This window comes from Chiloscyllium plagiosum, unplaced genomic scaffold (assembly GCF_037043375.1).
Source record: "Chiloscyllium plagiosum isolate Xiang-an unplaced genomic scaffold, Cpla_swu_hap1 HiC_scaffold_36, whole genome shotgun sequence".
NCBI lineage: Eukaryota > Metazoa > Chordata > Chondrichthyes > Orectolobiformes > Hemiscylliidae > Chiloscyllium > Chiloscyllium plagiosum.
Window position 1 is genome coordinate 18,076,257 of NW_028270174.1, and position 25,007 is coordinate 18,101,263.

The 25,007-nt window shown below is 41.5% G+C and overlaps 1 protein-coding gene across 2 annotated transcripts in view; it reads right to left on the reverse strand.

Moving 5' to 3' along the window:
* The window catches only part of LOC122539437 (uncharacterized), a 73,363-nt gene extending 48,680 nt beyond the window's left edge, over positions 1–24,683 (reverse strand). For both annotated transcript variants that reach the window (XM_043674277.2, XM_043674276.2), the window contains exons 1-3: positions 24,407–24,683; positions 18,099–18,184; positions 10,755–11,037 (exon numbers count right to left, since the gene is read on the reverse strand). In XM_043674277.2, the coding sequence (XP_043530212.2) occupies positions 10,755–11,037; positions 18,099–18,184; positions 24,407–24,496 (459 nt within the window). In that variant the 5' untranslated portion in view covers positions 24,497–24,683. The remainder of the gene's footprint in view (positions 1–10,754; positions 11,038–18,098; positions 18,185–24,406) is intronic.
* Positions 24,684–25,007: the final 324 nt, after the last annotated feature.

The following is a 25,007-nucleotide window of genomic DNA, read 5'->3' on the forward strand; positions in this document are numbered from 1 at the left end:
TGAGGAGAACTATCCTCCCAGTGTTTCCCCTATCAAACCCACTCAGAATCTTACATGCCTCAATAAGATCACCTTTCATTCTTCTAAACTCCAATGAAGAAGGGTCCAGCTAGCACTCCATTCCTTGTAAAACAATCCCTTCAACCCAGGAATCATTCTAGAGTTTGGGAGAGCTGCCTCCCAAAGCAAATAATTCCCTCCGTACTTAAAAAGAACAAATGGTACACAGTACTCTAGAATGGTCTGTATAGTTGTAGCACAACTTTTATATTCTGAGAAATTACAGGGGCTATCTTAGAAATAATTACGTAATAGCAGGAAACACTTCTGTTATGCTCCTGTGGCCTGATTTTATAGGATGGATGAGCCACTGTAAAATAAGTGAGCAAACATTGTCATTTTACTATCCATATCACAACAACATTCTGTCCTCTAACATTGCTTGCAGTTATTTCTAAGGTTCAGGCTTTACATTCTGAGAAAACTGAGAATGATTTCCTTCACTCCTGGAAAATTATAGACAGGGCATACTCATGTTTCTTACTTGTACATCATGTCGAAAAATTATTCCCATCTCCTTGAGCTCTGTCCCCCAGGTTTCAACCTGTACATTCACTCCAACTGCAAATGGAATCTGCTCTTATAGTAGTTTGCAATGATCACTTTACCTCAACCCTCCCTTCCCTAAAAGACCTTTCTTTTAATCAGATAATTTACCTCTTCAGCTATGATTTTATTATTCTACTCTTTGAGGAACCTTTCGTTTATTATGTTCAATACAGCTCCATCTAAAGGAAATTGGGTTGTAGAACAAGCTGTCTGATGGAACGAACTCACCTGGTAATCTCAGGGCTTTTCTGTGAAAAAGCATTTTCTGATTTCATATCTTAATGACCTCTTAATTTTAAAGCATTCCTCTCCCCAGTTCTGGGTAATTTCTCTACATCTCCGTACTTCGAACAGTTTAAACCACTCATCTAAATAATCCTTCAACCACATAAACACAAGGGAGTACATACCCCAAGTTCATGCTCACTATCCTCAAAACTTAAAGCATTACGTCCTCATATTATTTGGATGAATCTATGCAGTGAGCCCTCCAACAGCATTAAACCTTCCTGAAGTGTGGTCACCGCAATAGAATTCTGTGCTGTTGATAGGGGTTGAACCAAAGCTCTGTACAATTGGAACATCACTCCCAGCTCCCTTGAAATAAAGGTCATTATTCCAACCGGCTTTTGATATCTCTTTGTCCCTGTCTACTGCTTTTAGTGACTTGTGTACATGGACATGTCTACTGCGTTTTGGTGACTTGTGAGAATCCCATTGCTCCCCCATGCTTGCTGGTCCCTTGTCTTTTCCTGAAGAAGGGCTTATGCCCGAAACGTCGATTCTCCTGTTCCCTGGATGCTGCCTGACCTGCTGCGCTTTTCCAGCAACACATTTCCAGCTCCGATCTCCAGCATCTGCAGACCTCACTTTCTCCCCTTGTCTTTAAAAACAATCTCAAGTTGACTTAGAATGAGAGGTGTTAACAAAACCCTGGTCTCTTTGTACACCAGTCACTGAAAGGAAGCATGCAGATGCAACAGGCAGTGAAGAAGGCAAATGGTATCTTCATAGCAAGAGGGTGCGAGTACAGCAGCAGGGATACCTTGCTGCAATTGTTCAGGGCCTTGGTGAGATCATACTGGAGTATTGTGTGCAGTTTTGGTCTCTATCTGAGGAAAGATGTTCTGGTCACAGAGAGATTGTAACACAGAGAGATTCCTGGGATGGTAGGGCTAATAGATAAAGAGAGACTGGATCAGTTAGGACTATGTTCACTGGATTTTAGTAGAATGAATAGGATCTCAATGAAACCTATAAAATTCAAACAGGGCTAGACAGGGATGATCTTTCCGATATCCAGGAAATCCAGAACCAGGATTAAGGTCTAAGGAGATGGGATGGGCATTTAGATCCGAAATGAGGAGAAATGTCTTCACTGAGAGTGGTGACCTGTAGAATTCTCTGCACAGAAAGTGATTGGGCCAAAACATTGAATGTTTTCAAGAAGCAATTAAATATAGTTCTCAGGGCTAAAAGTATCAAAGGCTATGGGGAGGAAGCGGGAACCGGGGAATAAGTTTGGGTGATCAGCCGCTATCATATTCAATTACAGAATAGGTTTGAAGGGCCAAATGGCCTACTGCTGTTCCAATTTTGTATAGAACTTGACTGTATTTCATAATTGCTCTCAAATGTTCCCTGTGGCTCTAGCAATCAATATGAAGGACAAATCCTCGACTGGAATTGCTAATGCAATTGTGTCCATGCTTACACCCCCTAGTGTTCAACTATCATTATACAAGTATGATAAATCAACCTTGCTGTTCCACCTTGGAATTTCAGCATGATTATTAGTCACCTCAGAGAACAACCTGGTTAACATCTAGAAAACAAAAAGAAATGGAGCGACTACAAATACACTTTGTTGGAATGCAATTTCGCTTTTGTAACAACTTCCTTATCAAAGTCTTGAAGTCAGAGGGCGAAAAACAAATCGAACTAAGGCATCACCTGAATGCTGTGGGCTGATTTACTGGGAAGTACTGTAGCCTTTATTTCCTTTTCCCAAAGCTCGCATGTTAGTTTAAGAAGCTGAGAAACAAAAGGTTTCATTTTCTTTATAAGAGTAAGCAATGCATTTCACTCATTGAGTCATACAGCATGGCAACAGATCCTTCAGCATCTGAACTAACCAGACATCCACTCTCACCAGAATTTGCACCATTTCCCGCTAAACCCTTCCTAATCATACACCCATCCAGATTCCTTTTAAATGTTGTAATTGTAAATACCTCCACCACTTCCTCGAGCAGCTCATTCCATACTCACACCATCCTCTGCGTGAAAATGTTACACCTTTTTAAATCATTCTGCTCTTACATTAAATCTATGCCCTTTAGTTTTGGACTCCCCCCACCATAGGAAAAGACCTTGGCTATTCACCGTATCCATCCCACTCAGGATTTTGTAAACCACTATAAGGTCATCCCTCGGCCTCCAACGTTCTGGAGAAAAAAGCCCCAGCCCGTTTAGCTTCTCCCTGTAACTCAAATCCTCCAGTCCTGGCAACATCCTCATAAATCTGTTCTGCACCCTCTCAAGTTTCACAACATCATTCCTTGAGCAGGGTGACCAGAATTGAACACAGTACTCTAAAACTGGCCTCACCAATGCCCTGCACAGATGTCTCAACTCCTATACTCAATGTTCTGACCAGTCAATACTCCTGTTTTTACGTGATAATAAAAGAAGGCAAGTGAATAGCTGTGCAGTTTTTCTTGTTTTATGATCCAATAGCTACAGGAAAGACAAGATAGCCCCAACACATAATGTGCACATTGTATATCATCTGGAAATTCCAGGACATAACCTGTGCCCTGGAAAACCAGGGTGTAGGAAGGGTCATCAGCTGCTGCTAAGTTTGGAGTTTGGACATCAACAATCTCTGCAGCACATTCATGAAGTTGAGGGTTTCATTATTAACATATTTATAGATCAGTTTGCAGCTCAAGAATATACAGTGAGGGCACAAATGGGTGACAACCAGGCAGTCTAGAAGAAATTAAAGATACACTAAGGAACTCTTGGAGTCTCTCTCTCTCCAAGTCTAGGGAGTATAGCCAGGATCGAGACCTTGACACTATGGCTGCCCCTGCTGTACAGGAGTGAGGGGACAAAGAAGATTGGAAGAGCTGTAGTATTGGGAGATTTGATGGTTGGGGACGTATAGATGTTTCTGTTGTCACGGACATGAACTCAGGATGGCATACTGGCTCCCTAAGGGTGGGGGTGAACAGTTACAGAGCATGCAAGTAGGGCGAGTGAATGGACAGCTGTCATGGTTCATCCCGAGACCAACTACAACCTTTGAGGTGACACAGTCAAATTAGAGAGCTGGGTAAGAAATTAGCAATACCCCAGAACTGGAGATTACTCCTGGTACTACACACAAGTGAATATGGAAATAGCAAGACAGAATCATAGAGTCCCTACAATTTGGCCCATCAAATCCACACCAACCCTCCAAAGAGCAACCCATCCAGACTCACCCTCCCTTCCCCTATTCTGCATTTCCTATGCCAATCCACCTAACCGGCAGGAAGAAACCAGAGGAAATCCACATAGACACGGGGAAAATTTGCAAATTCCACACAATCACCCAAGGCTGGAATCGAACCCGGGGGCCTGACACTGTGAGGCAGCAGTGCCAATCACTGAGCCATGCTGCCCATACGCTAGACAAAGACATGGTAGGAGAGATGGTACAGGTGAGTGGACTTTAAATTGGGACATTGTGATCAGTATTGAGGAAGCTGAGTTCTGTACATGCCAGAAATTTAAACAGAGCCAGGACCAGTCTCCTTGTGAGATGATTTACTAATGCCATTGCATCGGATTGAAAACCAAAGTGACAGGGGTTGGGGACAAGCAGATAATATTAGGGATGGATTCCAACATGTAAAGAATATTAGCAGAGGCAGATCTATCTCATATGTTGGTAAGGGGTGGGTGGGAATGTGGAGTTGAGGTTCCAATCAGAACAGTCATCATCTTATTAAATAACAAAATGTTTGTATTTGGTGGCTTCAGTGCAAGAAGACAAGTAAAAAATGTTGATTCATAATGGCCTCCTTCTGAGCTGTAATCACTCCATGGTACTTTGTATGATGTTCCACCAGAGGTTACAGTGAGGATAATTTGACAGAATTGACATATATGAACTGCAGCTTGCCTATTACTACAGGAATGCATTAAGTGTCCATTTGAGCTTATCCTCTAACTTTTATTATGTCCAAATGACTGGCATATAGTTTCTGGATCATATGGTTTTGGAATTGGGTATGATAATATTAAATTCATTAAACAAATAATGATGTTGGATTGACAATTGATTTTGTGCCCACTACATCACTTTTTGTTTCTAATTAAACTTCAGTATTCGGGCAGCCATTTACCATATCATCAAAAGTCATGGGATTGCTGAATGGGCCATCATCAACATCCTAGAGATTACCACTGACTAGACACTGAACTGGACCAGCCATATAAATACTGTGACTCCAAGAGCTGGTCAGAGGCTAGGAAATTCAGGTGGCCGAATGCCCTTAATCTCCTGATTTCCCAAGCCTGTCCGTCTGTGGGACGATGCTGCCATGTTAACAAATTAATTTTGTCCTTCGCCTTTTTCAAGGTAGGGCATAAAGGCAGAGGTACCAGAATGTCAAATTTAACAATAGCAGGGGAGTGGCCCGTTCTCCCAGTTCAGGTTTTTTCTAGTTTGGTTTAGCTGTAGCAGTGAGAAGATGCTGGAGTGCAAAAAGGTTCTAAGCTTCAGCAGATGATTCCTGGCTGACCTTTCTCTCTGAAATCTCTCCTGCCTATAAGAAGTTATGTTTGAATTTACCTTTGCCTAGGGGTGTGTTTATGGGATGTTATGGGAACTGGAACAGCTCCTTAGTTAAGTTGCTGTGTTGGGACAGTTAAGTTTTCAATAGTTCAGTTATCTTAAACTCTGTTTCTTTTTTTCGAGTTTCAACTGTCATGATTAAATAAATTCTATTTTGCTTAAAGCCAAAGGTTTGACCAGCTGCAGTACACCTAGAATATCCACTTCACATCAGCCTTTAAAATAAGAAAAAGTTAGAGTCTTGGCTTCTTATTATATTTTGAGGGTGTCTGGCCTGGGCAATAACAACTGCAAGGCCCAAGTTATTTGCCTAGATGAGTGCCACTTCAACATAACTCAAGAGGTCTGACAGTATTTGGGACAAAGCCACTTCTCAATCAGCATCCCATCCACCAGTTGAGATGACCTGCACAATACTGTGCAATAATTGGCCAAGGCATCATCTAAACAGCAATAACTTGGGAACATCACTATCTACAAGTTTCCCTCAGGCATGCATCATTCTAACTTGGATACACATCACCTTTCCTTCATTGTCCTTAGATCAAAATCCAGAGAACTCCAACCTAACAGCAGCAGGACAGTACCTACAAGTTCCCCAAGCCACTGGAGATCCCAATATTTAGAACTGGACAAATGTCACACCAAGTGTCACTGCGTACTGAGCTTCTACCTCTCTCCAGTGTTATAAAAGGTGGGCCTGGTGAAGTAGTTGTACCATTCTATATCACTTGGCCTTCACGGAAATATTTACAAACAAAACACCTTTGACTACAAGTCCATCAGAAAGTGGTCAGCATGTAACATCCTCGAGACCCTGCGGGAAAAGGAGAGAGTAAATCCTGTCACATGCTTCCCTGAGTGGACTGTCAAAGTTACTTGGCAGAATGCCTCATCACCAGAATTTTCCATCAAGAACCAATGACATATCTTGACTGGTGGGGATAAGGACACTGCCTGTCAGATCTTTCACATATGCCTAGTCTGTGTGTACCACTGCATACTGTCCTCAAAGGTGGCTGTGCTAGAGAAGAGACTGTCACACATGTCCTTCTGGAATATGCCTTTGCAAAAGAGGCCTGGAGAGAGATGCAGTGTCCCGAGCAGCTCCATGATGCATGAATCTGCACTCTACGGTCTGCTCCCTGGGACGCACATTGAGACAAACATTGATTATGCCTGGGAGGACCATCAGCTTCATGAAAGGAGCTCTTTGCGCTGCCTGAAACTTGATAGTCTTCTAGCGTGTCGAGTTGATTAAGTGTTGAGGACTTGCACATCCCAGGTCCAGGACTATGTGAGGAGGGCCGCACTAAAGGTTGGGGCGGCTGCCGCCAAGGCACCCTGGTAACAGCGGTGTACTTTCTACCAAAGTACCACGCGAGTCCATTCAGTTGTCAGATCCTCTCATTGCCTCAAAATGAATGTAAATAGTGCCCTGTGTGAGTAGAAAATGCTTTTGTTTGCAACTGCAGGGACGCTCTGAAGAATGTCAAATTCTGAGGTACAGTAGAACCCCCATATCCACGGATTTGGTTTCCCTGATTTCAGTTATCTGCAGTTTACCACAGCCTGACAACATTACATGGAACATTCCAGATATAATTCCAGGGGGTTGCCTGGGAGGTAGGTTTCCCATTTAAATGATGGGTTTCGGGCATCCACAGTACATCTTGGAACCTATCACCCACGGGTACAGGGAGACACCTGTATTTATCTTTTCCCTCTGCAAAGGCTGCACAGAACTGTTTTAGTACCTGTTTTATGTACATAAAACTAATGCTTCTAAATAAAGTATATTTTTGCAATAAAAATACTTAATAACATCGGGGGATATTGAAGTCAAATGTTTATGGTGCGTTTGCTCCTATTAGGGTGCCCTCTAGTATTCAATTAGCAATATAAAGTACAATATGTATCAGCCGGAAATCTCGGGCTAAATTTTCCTGGCCTAGCAACCATTGTTTTGGTGACAGGGAACTTGGGAAGTTGGTAAAGCTCTGCACTGGGACAGTTCCCGAATGCATTTGCACCACTTGGGAACATTCCCAGAAGGCAGTCCATGAATTTGCTTGCTTTTCCTCGACAATAGGGGGCACTATTCCAGCCTTGTCAGCAATTTGCTGCAGGCAGTGTGGCCCCCTAGCATGTGCAGAAAGGGCAGGATAAGGGAGATGAACAAAGCCACAGGCTGTATAATCCCATTTGATTCAATTTGACTTATTTTTGTCACATGTACTGAGATAAAGTGATAAAGTTATGGACCAGACCAGAACCCTTCAAAATATTTTAAGAAGGCAGCCTCAATTCCAGCCTTTTCTTACTTTAAAGGTAGATATGAAGTGCATGTTCCAGAAAAGATGTGACTGGTCAAACTACTCCACATTAAGCAGAATGCTTTTAAACACTATAGCTAAAATACAAACAAAAGAAAGAGGAACTTATAATAACTTAGCTATTAGAAACCTTAATCAAATAATAGGTACAGTATCTATTACTAATTAACTGTTCTAATACATAACATCACATTAACACACCCCTTGGCAAAAAGGTAAATTCAGACACCAATTCTTACATGCAGTTCTCCAATCTAGGAGGAAACAACATCAAGAGAGATTTCAGAAAAAGCAACAGTTAGGATAATTTGTTGAAGCTTCCTTTCCTTCTGGGATCCCAAACAGCTTCTGATTGTAAAAAAAAATAACTAGAAGCCTGGACTGTTAGAGCTGGCCAGTCCTATTCAGGCTATATGGTTCTGACACTGGGATTTAAACCCAAGGCAAAATTTGCACCTTGCTTTAAGTCTGTACAGGTACCAAAAGATAAACATGAATAGAAGAGTAATCTCATACACAAGTGAGATATAAATGCAAGGTCACCTGGATGAACCCATAAACATATAAATGGACAGGCAGCCAATGCACATTGGTAGATACATATATAAAAATACAGCTGCTTTTTCCATTAGTAGTATCTGAATGTTGCTAAAAAGACAGACTTGTTATCAAAAGGTTTCAGCTTGCAATCTTCGGGGCAAATGCAAGAATGACAAACTTCAACCAATCACAACAATTTATACCACAGAAGGAGAAGGTGCTGATTGGTTGGCTGAAGTGTTGCCATGAAGAAAGCAACACGGAACCACTAGCTACATGAATATCCAAATTAAGAAAATTAGTTGAGCTTATAACATGGCTTATTTACACTTGCTAGACACACATTCATACACATAGTTAGCAAACAAAAGGAATGGTATGTTTATAATGCAATTAGTGCCTGAAAGGGTTAACTGACATTACAAGAAAATCTCTGTCCATCAGGCTCTAAAGCATTGTTCTCCATGTATTCATCAGGTGATGTACAATGATTCTTCTCGGTCTCAACAACACTTCCCCTGATGAAGGAGCAGCGCTTCAAAAGCTTGTGATTTTAAATAAACCTGTTGGACTATAACCTTGTATCATGTGACTTCTGACTTTGTTATCAACATGTAACTAAAGTTGTAATATGTGCTTACTCTTAAGTTAAGCCCAATGTCTCAGAAGAATCAATCAGTATCTTAGATATAACATATCCAGCCAGTAAATACAATGTAATTAATCTTTGCCATCTATAATGATTGAGTATCTTTGGAGTAGTATGCTTTGTGGATTTCCTTCCCCAATTGGTATCAGTAACTAGGCCAACACCAATAAGATGGATTGGTAGCAATAGATCTACCCATTAAAGTTAGTAGAACTGGCAATCCAGACTATAAGAGTAGAGTCATAGAATCATAGAGTCATAGAGATGTACAGTAAGGAAACAGACCCTTTGGTCCAACTCGTCCATGCCGACCAGATACTCCAACCCAATCTAGTCCCACCTGCCAGCATCCAGCCCATATCTCTCCAAACCCTTCCTATTCATATACCCATCTAAATGCCTCTTAAATGTTGCAATTGTACCAGCCTCTACCACTTCTTCTGGCAGCTCATTCCAGAGACGTACCACCCTCTGCATGAAAATGTTGCCCCATAGGTCTTTTTTATATCTTTCCCCTCTCACTCTAAACCGATGACCTCTAGTTCTGGACTCACCGACACCAGGGAAAAGACCTTGCCTATTTACCCTATCCATGACCCTCATAATTTTGTAAACCCCCATAAGGTCACCCCTCAGCCTCCGACGCTCTAGGGAAAACAGTCCCAGCCTGTTCAGCCTCTCCATATAGCTCAAATCCTCCAACCCTGGCAACATCCTTGTAAATTTTTTCTGAGCCCTTTCAAGTTTCACAACATCTTTCCGATAGGAAGGAGACCAGAATTGCACGCAATATTCCAACAGTGGCCTAACCAATGTCCTGTTCAGCCGCAACATGATCTCCTAACTTCTGTACTCAATACTCTGACCAATAAAGGAAAGCAGACCAAACGCTTTCTTCACTATCCTATCTACCTGCGACTCCACTTTCAAAGAGCTATGAACCTGCACTCCAAGGTGTCTTTGTTCAGCAACACTCCCTAGGACCTTACCATTAAGTGTATAAGTCCTGATAAGATTTGCTTTCCCAAAATGCAGCACCTCGCATTTATCTGAATTAAACTCCATCTGCCAGTTCTCAGCCCATTGGCCCATCTGGTCAAGATCCTGTTGTAATCTGAGGTCACCGTCTTCGCTGTCCACTACACCTCCAATTTTGGTGTCATCTGCAAACTTACTAACTGTACCTCTTATGCTCGCAACCAAATCATTTATGTAAATGACAAAAAGTAGAGGACCCAGCACCGATCCTTGTGGCACTCCACTGGTCACAGGCCTACAGTCTGAAAAACAAAACTCTTTGGATTCTCCTTAATTCTATTTGCCAAAGCTATCTCATGTCCCCTTTTTGCCCTCCTGATTTCCCTCTTAAGTATACTCCTACTGCCTTTATACTCTTCTAAGGATAAACGATCTATATTCAATCTTTGTGCCTCTTATTGAATCATGCAGATGCTGGGGAACGTAGCTTTTTCCATGACAATGTCTTTGCTAATCAATCAGCATGCTTTCCTACATAAGTTGTGAATGCTTGAAATTTGGCATTCTTGCATTTGTCCAGATGGGTACAAGATGAGATGCTTCAGCCACATGTCTCTCTTATCACCAATTCTCTAGTTCTGTACTACCAAACCACAATTAATTAACATTTCAAATGATATTCAACCTTCAATCTTCTGTTACCATCTTCTTCATGCATGCTGCTCCAAAATGAATCAATATTCTGAATGTTATTAACTGAGCGTAGAGTTAAATGATGGCAAATTTACTGTACCTTTTGTTTTAAGATCATCTTGTCAATTATAGCGCTGTGATTGATCACTTCCATATTTTTCTTGCTCATTTGTTCACGCTGTTCTTTTAAGGCACAGCAAGCTGTTTTAAGACTGTCAGAAAGAGCACATCTCCTACTTTCAGACTCCAATAAATTTAACTGCAGATCCCTCTCCAACTGAATTCCGTACTGATCTGTAGCACAGTTATTCTCACCAATGGCACTGGAAGATGTCCCTTTGCCCATACTGTAAATTTCAGAACTAGATCTGCTACTGCAGGAACTGAAATGAGAAAGATATTTAATGACATTCTTTACATACTATTTCAAGGACTGTATTATGTACACAAGTAAAAATATAACCCGAAACTCAGAGTCATAGAGTTGTACAGCATGAAAACAGATCGATTGTTCCAACTGTATGAAGGAATGAGGGTCAGAGTGCTGACCAGATATCTGAAATTAATCTCATCCTATTTGACAGCATTTGCCCCCTATCTGCCTAAACTCTCCTGTTCATGTCCCCATCCAGATGCCTTTTCAATGGTGTAATTGTACCAGCCTCACCATTTCTTCTGGCAGCTCATTCCATACACACACTGCCATCTGTGTAAAGGTGAGGGTTGGGGTAGATTCCAGTTTGCACATCTGTGGTTCTCAGAGGCATCCAGACATGTTAAATTACATTGGCCTCAGGCTGGCCTGATGTTTGCTAGTGGAATGTCCAGAGTAAGAATTAGACCTGGTAGTATACAGCTGCCAGAGTTCTTTGCAAAGGGTAAGGGCCCTTTTGAATATGGTTTGAAGATGCCTTTGGGGGAGACCATTTGCCCTTTGCAAGAGGTGAAGTGATCTTTGGGAGAGGTCAGATCTCCTTTCAGAAAGCTTCTTTGGGATTGTTAAAGGAAACTATACATGTGAATAAAAAAGTGCACAAACCTATTGCAACTGTCAAGTTCACTAGAGTCACCAAGATAGCCATCAACAAAACTGTGAATCTCTAAAAGTACTTTGACCTCCTGCCCTTTAAATATTTGAGAAAACTGTAGTCAGTCTCTTAAAACAAAAAGTGCTTGCTATTTTATTCTATCACTTAAACATTAAGATTATCATTATAGGATTATTGATGCATGGCTGCTTTCATAGCTTTTCATTGTTACAGTGGGGTGCCTTTCAGTTTACAGTTTAATTGGTAACTCCATATGGTTATATACTGTCAAGCAGTACTATAAATTAAAATATCTATTTTTGTAAGGGCTGAAAGGAAATTAAATATATTGAATGTCTTGTTTAATCAGTGAAAAAAAAGTGAATTCATTAATAGTCATAGAAAAACTTTATTTAATCTCAGCATGGATCCAGAGATCTGCCCACGACATATTCTGGGTGAGTTGACAAGGTAGGTGTATGAACAATATCTGGTGACTATGGGAGATGTTGGTTGGAAGAAATTGGCATAGACTCTATGGACTAGTGGGGTCAAGCGGAAATTGTAGGTTATCATAGAGGGTATAAGGGGTTATGAGAATGGGTCAGGTGACATGAAATGACATGTGTTGGCATAGATGGGGCACAGGAATGCATGAGGGAGTAAGGATCAGAGTATCAGTTTTTGTTTTAATCACTTATTCACATTTTCAACAAATTTCTGGTTTATTGAAGATAGCTTTTTGCAAAGCCCAGACATGAACTAATTCTATGGTTCTAAGAACCTAAACTCATTCTGGGGTCAGCTCCATGAATCCCATTCTCGATGACCACCCTGTTCTCCACTTGGAACAACAGTCTGACCTCCCAGGGCAGTTTCCCCCTGATCAGAATCATTCCCACTCTATCCAGCAGCACAAAGTCAGACCTGACTTCCTCCAAGTAACCGCTCCATGACCTTAAAGATTTCTTGGAAAACATGTTTTATTTTTAACTTGGATCTGTCCCAGCTGAGCTTAACAAGACTTGCCAGTTGGAAACCAATCTTGGTCAACATTAATGATCATAAAATAACCTTTTATTAAAGAATGTAACTAAACATGTCAGATATTTTGACATATATATTCAACACATACTGCCAGCAATACTTTCCACTTCAAGCACATGACTACACAGTAATGTCGATGCATCATAGATACTAACTATACTGAGTATGAGGTAGGGAAAGCACAGGCTTTAATGGGTAAGCTATTAAATGTGATAATTAATAATAATTAATGCATGATATTTGTATAATAATTTAAATAAATGCACATTATTCAAAATAAAAACAGGAGCCTAAGCTTTTTGAGCATTTGTCATCAGTTATCAACCTCGTTTATGAATATTGGCTGCTGTTATGTGAGATTGCCTTTGGCATGCAAGCATTGGGCAAGGCTCATTCACACCCTTGTTCTGAACATGTTGTTGCATGTAAGAAGACAGTTGCATTTATATTTCACAGTATCCTATTCATAAAATGTCCTAAAGCATTTCATGTTCAATTGATTAAATTTGAAGCCAGGCAATGACTATCTCTGACAAAAGCCAATCTAACTATATCCCCTTAGTTAGATTCTTTTCCTGAGGTTTCACACACGATGTGCAACTCAGACACACCAACCTCTGCAAACCGTTAAAGTTTATTACGGCCTGTACAAGTGAGGTGACCCCCTTTGACCCTCTTCGCAGGCGTGCGAAGTCGAGTCAAAAGATGCTCCGAATTAAGAAAACACATCCCCTTTAGACAGGTCAGTTGGTAATGCTCACAGATACTCTGGTCACTCGTCCCCCATAACCACATGTTAATGCAGGTACAATGGTAGAATGAGATTATCCTCAGAGATAATGCAAATCTGTGGATTTGGATCGGCTCAGGCTTGGAGGGCCAAAAAGCCTGTTCCTGGGTGTACACTTTCTTTGTTCTTTGGTCTTTGTTCTAAATGTAAATGCCCTAATCATAGGGAATCATTATGCAAATAATTTCCTGCCTCTGTGATTCCCCAAAACAATGTAGGTATGTGCGATATATCCTAGCTTCAGGGAATGGCTTTGAAAGCATGTCTGAATGGAATGGACTGAATGATTAGTTTAATTTGATAATAGTAGGGGAGTAGTAGCAAATGACTGTCTAAATGGAGTGGGAGTTGTCTGCATTCCTGCGTGAATGTCATCCCCACCCACTTCCAGAATGTTCAGTCAGTGCAGTTTAACCCTTTAATATTACATTAATGTTCAGAGAGATAGTCTAATTTAATCTTTTAACATTACACCTTGACATTCAATGGCATTGTCATTGCTGAATCTTTCATCTTCAACAGCATGGGATTACCATTAGCCAGAACTGAACTCAACCAGCTATACAAATACTGTGCAACTGAGAAGTTAGAAATTCTTTGGCAAGTAATTCACCTTCTGACTCTGCAAAGCCTTTCCAATACCTATAAGGCACGAAACAGAAGTGGAATGGAATATTCTCTACTTGCAGTTTCAACAACACTTAAGTAGCTCCACATCATTCAGGACCAAGTAACCCACTCCATCATCACCTAGTGCTCCACCTTAAATATTCACTGTCACCATTACAATGCAAGGTAGCAGCAATGTGTACCATCTACAAGATATGCTGCACCAAGGCTCCTTTGGTAGTGCTTCCCAAACGTCAGACCTTTATCACCAAGAAGGAGAGCAGCATATCCATGGAAACACCACCTATGTCCCCATCCTAACTTGGAAATACATTGCTGATCTTTAACTGCTGCTTTGTCACAGAATTTGGAAAACTCTTCTTGAGGAGAATTATGTGTGTAGTTACAGCAGACTGCAATGGTTTCTGAAGGTGGCTCACTACCTTCTCAAATGTAATTATGGAGGGCAACAAGTACTGACCTAGCCAACAAAGCCCATATGTCAGGAAGTGATAAAAAGAATTAATTGTTTTGTGCATGTGTGACAGCCAATTTGGAAGATCTCCCAAGCAACAAGCGAATCGCATGGATTTGTTGATAGTGAGGGAAGTTTGGATGAGGGGAAAATGGGGCTCACAACATTGTGTTGCAACAAATGGCAGAGAAATGGACAATAGCTCCTGTTCCACTACTCCATGAGTCACTAAATAAAATAAAATTACCTTTTCCAGTTACCAAGATGATCAATTAAAGACCTTATCTCGATCAGGTTTTAACGAACAATATCTTCCCCCAACAGGCTTCTCAAACAAAGTATTTGGCTTATTATTTGAATGGTTTGCTATTCAATAAAGATGCAATACTCAGTACACACACACACACACAGTCAGTTCTGGCAACACGGGCTGTCAGTTGTCTCTGAAATCTAGTTTGTTCAGGAAGTATATTATTAAGATGTTCTTTCAGCCATCCTTTCAAATGAACAAATAGATTTCACCCTAAGTTAAGAGGGTTTTCATATTGGAAATGGGAGAGATCAGCTGGACAGCTTGTTCTTAGCAGGCTTCCCTCCAACTAACTAGATAAAATATGCTCCTGTCCAAGTCAGTCACTGTTCCAAGAATATCCCCAGCAGGGATTGAAAGCATTTCAAGTAGTTATTACCATCTATGTGATTTACAGGAAGCCTCTTTAAAAGAATTTCAAAGTCCACAGTGAATGTTTAAGAAACATATGAAGTTAAAAGAGAAAAAGTATAACATAGCAAAGATAAGTGGAAAAACAGAGGACTGGGAAGCTTTTAAAGAACAACAGAGGGTTACTAAGAAGGAAATATGCAGAGAAAAAATGAGGTACGAAGGTAAACTGGCCCAAAATATAAAGGAGGATAGGAAAAGCTTTTTTAGGTACGTGAAAGGCAAAAAAATGGTTAAGACTAAAATTGGGCCCTTGAAGACAGAAACAGGGAAATATATTACAGGGAACAAAGAAATGGCAGAAGAATTGAATTGGTACTTCAGATCTGTGTTCACTGGGGAAGACACAAGCAATCTCCCTGAGGTAATAGTAGCTGAAGGACCTGAACTTAAGGGAATTTATATTTGCCAGGAATTGGTGTTGGAGAGACTGTTAGGTCTAAAGATTGATAAGTCTCTGGGGCCTGATGGTCTATACCCCAGAGTACTGAAGGAGGTGGCTCGAGAAATCGAGGATGCGCTGGTGATTATTTTCCAGAGTTCGATAGATTCGGGATCAGTTCCTGTGGATTGGAGGGTGGCTAATGTTGTACCACTTTTTAAGAAAGGTGGGAGAGAGAAAGCAGGAAATTATAGACCAGTTAGTCTGACCTCAGTGGTGGGAAAGATGCTGGAGTTTATTATAAAGAATGAAATTCCGACACATCTGGATAGTAGTAACAGGATAGGTCAGAGTTAGCATGGATTTATGAAGGGGAAATCATGCTTGACTAATCTTCTGGAATTTTTTGAGGATGTAACTCTGAAGATGGATGAGGGAGATCCTAGATGTAGTGTACCTGGACTTTCAGAAAGCTTTTGATAAAGTCCCACATAGGAGGTTAGTGAGCAAAATTAGGGCGCATGGTGTTGGGGGCAAAGTATTAACTTGGATTGAAAGTTGGTTGGCTTACAGGAAACAAAGAGTAGTGATAAACAGCTCCATTTCAGAATGACAGGCAGTGACCAGTGGGGTACCGCAGGGATCAGTGCTGGGACCGCAGCTTTTTACAATATATATTAATGATATAGAAGATGGTATTAGTAATAACATTAGCAAATTTGCTGATGATACTAAGCTGGGTGGCAGGGTGAAATGTGAGGAGGATGTTAGGAGATTACAGGGTGACCTGGACAGGTTAGGTGAGTGGTCAGACGCATGGCAGATGCAGTTTAATGTGGATAAAAGTATGGTTATCCACTTTGGTGGCAAGAACAGGAAGGCAGATTACTACCTAAATGGAATCAATTTAGGTAAAGGGGCCGTACAAAGAGATCTGGGTGTTCTTGTACACCAGTCAATGAAGGTAAGCATGCAGGTATAGCAGGTAGTGAAGAAGGCTAATAGCATGCTGGCCTTCATAACAAGAGGGATTGAGTATAGAAGCAAAGACGTTCTTCTGCAGCTGTACAGGGCCCTGGTGAGACCACGCCTGGAGTATTGTGTGCAGTTCTGGTCTCCGAATTTGAGGAAAGACATTCTGGCTATTGAAGGAGTGCAGCGTAGGTTCACGAGGTCAATTCCTGGAATGATGGGACTACCTTACGCTGAAAGACTGGAGCGACTGGGCTTGTATACCCTTGAGTTTAGAAGGCTGAGAGGGGATCTGATTGAGACATATAAGATTATTAAAGGATTGGACACTCTGGAGGCAGGAAACATGTTTCCGCTGATGGGTGAGTGCTGAACCAGAGGACACAGCTTAAAAATACGGGGTAGACCATTTAGGACAGAGATGAGGAGAAACCTCTTCACCCAGAGAGTGGTGGCTGTGTGGAATGCTCTGCCCCAGAGGGCAGTGGAGGCCCAGTCTCTGGATTCGTTTAAGAAAGAGTTGGATAGAGCTCTCAAAGATAGTGGAATCAAGGGTAATGGAGATAAGGCAGGAACAGGATACTGATTAAGGATGATCAGCCATAATCATATTGAATAGTGGTGCAGGCTCGAAGGGCAGAATGGCCTAATCCTGCACCTATTGTCTATTGTCTATTATTGTCTATTGACCTCTTCTGAAGAAATCTTTCCAGATATTTTTACAAATCTTGAAATAAATCTACCTTTTGCAAAACTCTTCAAAATGCAGTCCTTCCATGGAATGTTAGATATGAAGTATCTTCTCAGTAACTAGTATAATTTCCTGCTCTCTTTTCAAATGGTAGCCCAGGATCTCATGTGTACCTGATTAAGCGTGGATCTGAAAACCCCTTCAATGTACGGTCAGCAAGTTGCTCTAAAATCCATTCAGAGCTTCTCTTAATGAATTATGCTGAAATGTCCTGAGAATTTTATTTGCATGCCTCAGAAGGTATAAGCAGCTGGCTTACCATGGTCCAGCTTCCAACTAGGCAACAATATAAATGTTTCTGATTAATTATCTGAAGTTTTTGCATTTAAACAGTTCATTCTGCAGACAGCCATTGTACTGTTGACTCCACTTTGTTGAGTCCTTGTTGTCATGATGGCTTGAGTTAATAGTTCTCTGTTGATGAATATTTTCTGTGACCTGGGGTGGAAGTGTGAGTGTGTTGACAGTGTCAACCCCTTACTAATATGAGCAATGCAAGACATAAATGAACAACTTGCAGATAAAAAGTATTTTGTTTTGTCAGTGTAGCCCTTTTTTATATCACACTTAAATCTATTTACTCTCATAGTAACTTCTCTTGATCTACCATCTTACATTAAATCGATAACTTGAATATTTAAAAAGTGAATTATTTCTATCATTTGATACCTTAAAATTCCACTGTCCGTGTCCAATGTTTTATTCAGTCTGGTTTGAGAATATCTTGGAGAACAGCAGGAAGTTGGCCTTGATGTCTGTTAGAATTTTTAAAATATATTTGGTGAATGACAATTTTAATAAAGCAAATACTGCACATTTCAAAGTTAATATATTGGAAATATAACAAGGCAGTACAGCACTTGAAACTGATCCACAACAAAATTGCAGATAAAACATGATGGGGTTAAAGCGAATAACCTTTGAAAACTGAACTGGAGATGACAATGCTTGATTAACCCCACACTCTGCAATACAGGCAGATTGCCAACGACACACTGCTGCACATGTCAATGATTTTGCCAAGCAGCCAACCATGCCATTGGTTGACTGAGCACCTGAGCAGAGGCTCAATTGTTAGTGTTCTATCAATTGTGTTTAATTTTTATTCAGGTGGGGCGGTGTTAATTGAAGTTTTACTTAAATAGATATAAAGAGCCATTCCTTGAAACTGGGGTCATGGAGTTCAAAGGTGGTTAACTGCAAAGTTTACTCTGTGAATAAATATAAGGCTGAGTAAAGTTTGGATTTAGTTTAGGGTGTAGGTTTGCTCGCTGAGCTGTAGGTTTGATATCCAGACATTTCATTACCTGGCTAGGTAACATCATCAGTGGCGACCTCCAAGTGAAGCGAAGCTGTTGTCTCCTGCTTTCTATTTATATGTTTGTTCTGAATGGGGTTCCTGGGGTTTGTGGTGATGTCATTTCCTGTTCGTTTTCTGAGAGGGTGATAGATGGTATCTAGATCTATGTGTTTGTTTATGGCGTTGTGGTTGGAGTGCCAGGCCTCTAGGAATTCTCTGGCATGTCTTTGCTTAGCCTGTCCCAGGGTAGATGTGTTGTCCCAGTCGAATTGGTGGTTTTTTTCATCCGTGTGTAGGGCTACGAGGGAGAGGGGGTCATGTCTTTTTGTGGCTAGCTGGGGTTCGTGTATCCTGGTGGCTAACTTTCTTCCTGTTTGTCCTATGTAGTGTTTGTGGCAGTCCTTGCATGGAATTTTGTAGATGACGTTCGTTTTGTCCATGGGTTGTCTTTTAAGTTTGTTAGTTTTTGTTTGAGAGTGTTGGTGGGTTTGTGTGCTACTAGGATTCCGAGGGGTCTTAGTAGTCTGGCTGTCATTTCTGAAACTTCTTTGATGTATGGTAAGGTGGTTAGGGTTTCTGGCTGTGTTTGGTCTGCTTGTCGTGGTTTGTTCTTGAGGAATCTGCGGACTGTATTTTTTGAGTATCCGTTCATCTTGAATACGTTGTATAGGTGTTTCTCCTCTGTTTTCCGAAGTTCGTCTGTGATGCAGTGTGAGGTGGCTCATTGAAATAGTGTTCTGATACAGCTTTGTTTGTGTGTGTTGGGATGGTTGCTGGTGTAGTTAAGTATTTGGTCAGTGTTTGTCGGTTTTCTGTATACGCAGGTTTGTAGTTCTCCGTTGTCCGTTCTTTCGACTGTGACATCCAGGAATGCGAGTTTGTTGTCGGTTTCTTCCTCCTTGGTGAACATTATGCCTGTGAGGGTATTGTTGATGATGTTAAATGTCTCTTCTATCTTGTTTCATTTTGTGATGACAAAGGTGTCATCTACGTAGCAGACCCAGATTTTTGGTTTGATAGATTTAGTATTAATGGCAGTAGTCATGTCCTGAGGATTTGGATACAGTGCCATGAGAAGTTCAATGACATTACAGGAATTGTCAAGATCAGTGAATGCACCTTCCAGTACTATCTCTTATTAGTGCACTAGTCAAGACAATACTCAAAGCATCACACCCTCATCACTCACCTACCAACAACAATCTCTCTCAACCAGGCCTTATACCGATCATTCACCTCACCATCAAACACATAGCATGCTGCAAGCCTCAATACCCACACCTTTCAGCTTGTACACACTGCTTTCAGCTTTGACAGCCACATCAGCCAGATTGCAGCAGACTTACACTTCCCTCTCTTTTGCAATACCAAATGATGTAGATCCAGAGACAGCAGGAACTAACCTAAGAGGATACTGGTGCACCTGCAGATTCTAACCCCCATGGAGGTGGTGATACTGGTCATTACTGGAATTTCCATTACTGAGGCTGCAGTCAGTGGCAGAGTCGAAAACATCACATTTCCTGGATTTGCACACCAACTACTCCATCTCATATCTCAGTTCCTCCTCACCAAACACTTTTCTGATCCTGGATGTAAGTTTGCTCGCTGAAATGGAAGGTTTGTTTTCATGTTTCGTCAGCATGCTAGGTAACATCATCAGTGAGCATCCGGTGAAGCGCTGGTGTTATGTCCTGCTTTCTATTTATGTGTTTAGGTTCCTTGGGTTGGTGATGCCATTTCCTGTGCTGGTGATAATTTCCTGTTCTTTTTCTCACAGGGTGGTAGATGGGGTCCAAATTGAAACTTCCAGCTCAGCAAGCAAAATTACATCCAGGGCGGCACGGTGGCACAGTGGTTAGCACTGCTGCCTCACAGCGCCAGAGACCCGGGTTCAATTCCCGCCTCAGACGACTGACTGTGTGGAGTTTGCACGTTCTCCCCGTGTCTGCGTGGGTTTCCTCCCACCATCCAAAGATGTGCAGGGTCAGTTGAATTGGCCATACTAAATTGCCTGTAGTGTTAGGTAAGGGGTAAATGTAGAGGTATGGGTGGGTTTCGCTTCGGCGGGTCGGTGTGGACTTGTTGGGCCGAAGGGCCTGTTTCCACACTGTAATCTAATCTAATCTAAAAATCTAAACCTCAACCTGAGCTACATATCTTCTCAAAACTCACTAACTCTTCTGATTTACAAGCTGCAGATGGTATAAGAACGAACCTCTTACTTTGACCCAACCCCTCTGCCACACCCCCACAACATGACCCTGTGCCTTTCCCCATTAAGACACCCAAGAAGTACAACATGATCAAGACATTTCCCTAGATTGTACCCTCACAGCAACCAGTTCATGTACTACATGCATTATAGTCCAAAAGGATAATGTGGAGGTAGAAACAAAAATAGAAATTGCTGGGAAAGGCCAAGCAGCATCTGTGGAGAGAAATTAGAGTTCACATTTCAGGTTGAGTAACACTTCCTCAGAACCACCAACATGCCTCCATCACTCTGCCAGTGGTCTTGCTCTGAAGGTCCAGACCGCCGTCCCCTGCTGAGCTGGAGCATGTTGAGAGTCATATTCCAGACCCAAAGCTGCTCCATGGAGATTTACATTGGGAATCAGCAGCCCATTCACCAGGCTCGATGCAGCCATTGAGGTCCCATTTCATTCAGGAACACGGACTGGAAAAGGCAGCCTGAGGCCAGGCACGAATGGAACATTCAACATTGACTCACTTGTTTTCTACATGCAATATGGCATGATTTCAATCATTAATTTGACTTGGAATGTTTATTTTCTGGTGGCATTATAGCCAAGAATTCATTGTGATGCTCAGTCAGGGAAGGAAGGGAAGGTATGGAGCTGTTAGTGAATGGGAATAAGGCTGGTGGATCTTCATAGATGGTCCAGCCAGAGACAGTCAGTCCATAATGTCTCCTCTTTCCTCTTCTTTCTCCTTCAGTTCATGTTCCACCCTATCCACCTGCTCTCAATCCTCCACACATCAGGTGTTTGTAAAAAATATTCCTTTGTGATGTTAAGAATTATGTGCTCATTGGTTTGTTGTATTTTATACACTGTACTTAGCTCCAGGCAATGAAACGAACTGCAAGAGTGTCACAAGTTTATTTACACAGCTTTAAAATATCTCAGCAATCACAGGATTTCCAAATATACACTCACAACTCCAATTTCTCAGGTCTTTCTGGAAGCTTCTGTTTACTTTACCTCTCAGAAGGCTTAATCAATCAAGCACGGTGAACAGCAATGAGACAACAGAGAAACACAATCAAATATAGCTCAACTAAACCAAATCATTGATACAACGGCAGGCCAATATCAATACAGCCATTCAATTTGTGGGGTATTGCAGGGCTTCTCCAGAGGAGGCCAGGGAGTAACTGTTTCACCGTGCTAATGGTCTGTTCTATCACATGCTTTGCGGAAAGCATGAGAAATCAGAAGCCAGGGCCTAGCATATTGTAAGCCCTTTTCTAAACTGCTGATGACATCCTTCCTGCTGTTCTTGCCTATTCCTCTGTGTGAGGTTAAAGAAGACATGGATTAGAATGCTGAGTTCCAAGATGATACTGCTAGCATCAAATCAACGATGCACACTGACTGATATCACGACTTTCCCACTCTTTCTTCTGATGGACATATTTACAAATGTGTGAATGGCTTCATCAATGCCGTGTCTAGAACAATTCACCCCCTAGGTGTACACATTTTGGAATTCTAAAGGCAGCCCACAAGGATCAAGCAATCTTAGTGGTGTGGATTTTCTCTTGCATAAAATCAGCTTCCACTTGGTGCCAAGCTAAGATGATCTCCAGCCATTTAGCAAGAGTGACATAATCAACCAGGGTAAGCAGTCACATCAGAGTATTCTCACTGACTGCAAACCATGAAGCACATTGCTCTTAAAGTTTGATATTTGTATTAAAAATTTATAGAGAATAAAAGAAATGAGAGACACACAGTGAGATAAAGTGGAAGCTGAAGTACTGTAAACATTAAGAGTTTTTTAAAATTATGGAACAATTTGATATCCATAAAATCAATTTCCATGCATCATTGAAGTTGCGCGGCAGGAATCTTATTCAACAAGATGCAGGTCTGGAATGATTGTTCCAGCTTGATAATTATATCACAGGGCAAGTTCTCATCAGCTCAGTCATTTTTACTTGACTGCAACAAGGAGAGGGGGATCTTCAACTGCACACTCTACGATGAACCATTGAATCCTTGACAGTGGCTTCTGGATTTCCATGATTGCCTGTACATCTACAGTTTAGGGGTATTTAGCAGGGGAAGCATGGACAGTTCTGCCAAAATTACTACCACAAAATCCAGGCCAATATTTCTTCCATTAAAACAAAGAAGTGACTGCAATAACCCAAATTTCTATGTTATCCGATCCAACGTTTTTAAATTTTATTAAACAATACGCAGTTTACAAAACAGTTAACATTAACAGCTGTATACAGAGAAACAGCAATTTTACAAGGGAGAGGAATGGCAAAGCCAGCCCCAAACTCTACTGTTAAACCAGTTTTCAGGGAAATGAGGACAAACCTCAAATCCCAGTTTCAGTTATACAAAACAGTAAGTACATAAAAGACAGTCCAATTATATTAAAAAAGTACATATAATACCGACCTCCAGCAACCCAGCAGGCACCACTCTGCCCCCTACCTTCCAACCACTCTAAGGCAGCCCGCCCCTATGCCCCTCCTGGCTTACCTGATCCAGTTAAATTAACTAAAAGCTATAAATGTAACCTTTACAATAATTAGTGGCTATAATGCACAATGTATTAATATTCTAATTAGATAGCTTGCATTTCTTATTGAAAAGAGTGAAAACATGTTACAATAAGCAAAAATCCACTTTCAATAAGCAATAAATCCCTGGCTTCCTCTCTGTAATGAGACAACAGCAGGACAGTGATGTTGAACTTGTACAAGACACTTGGTAAACAGCCGCTGGAGTGCTGTGTACAGATGTGGATGCCACATTATAGGAAAACTCTGAATGCGTTGGAGAGAGTGCAGAAGCAATTTACACCAGTGGTTCCAGGAATGAGAACTTAATCACGAGCTAGCTGGACAGAGTAGGTAGGGAGAAGTTGTAAAAGATAAAGCAAAAAGGAAAGAACGAGAGGCTCTTGATTTAAAGTGATGTACAAACAAGGGCTGTTAGGGGTAAAATCACACAGTTTGTTGCAAGGGTCAGGAATACACTGCCTGAGATTATGATGGAGGCAGGTTCAATTGAGGCATTCAAGGGATATTTGGATAGAAATAGTGCACAAGGAATGTGGAGAAAATGCAAGACATTGGCATTAGGTAACAGAACTGACTTAGGTCCAACCGGCTGAATGGCCTCCTACAGCGCTGTAACGATTCTGTGATTCTATAGGATTCTCTTTTGCATTTGAGTTTCTCTTATGGACACCATAGCAACAATGACACAAGATCTAAAGTTCTTTTTCATTCCTCAAAACGCGAGATTTTTCTCAAATTGTGTAATTTCCTCCAGCTCCCTCTCCCTGTTCTGGCTCCGAGCCCGGAGCACGAGGCGCTGTTATGGAAACGGCTTGACAACAGTTCCAGTCCTGAACTCTTTACAGCCGTGCAATGAAAGGACCGAAATCCATGAAGGACAGGACTCACCGGCTGATAATGTCGACATTGTTCGCTCCCCCTGAACAAACCTTGATCAAGGGCTCCGGGTTCCATGTTTCCTTCTGGGGCTACGCGCATAGGGGTAGTGCTCCAAACAGACAGAGCCTGCTGGTGAACTCTCTCCTCCTCTGCAGCACAATGTTGCTCTGAGCTTGAACTCTGCCATTCCCGACTGCCAGTCTCTCAGCTCCTCCCATTGCGAGATCTACAACAGGGGGACGTTGAGAAGCAGAGAGAATAAGAACTCCTTTTCTGCACGTTATCAGTGCATTTGCAAAGGAGAATACTGGAAATCTGAAATTAAAAAGACAAAAGAACTGCAAAAATAAAAAGACCAGTTTTTGTTTTAAATCGCTCATGTGATGTGGGCTGTTACAGTCCCTAAGGTATACATACACTCCAACAGGGTGTTGTTATGGAGAGACCTCTGGGATTTTGATCAGATGTTCGAAGGGACAGTGACATGGTTCCATCTCAGATGGTCTGTGATTCGGAAAGAAATTTGAAGGCAGTAGTGTTTCCCGGACATGCACTGACTTTGACCTTGTAAGTCATAAAGCTATAGGGAGAGGCTCGATAAGCTGGGGCT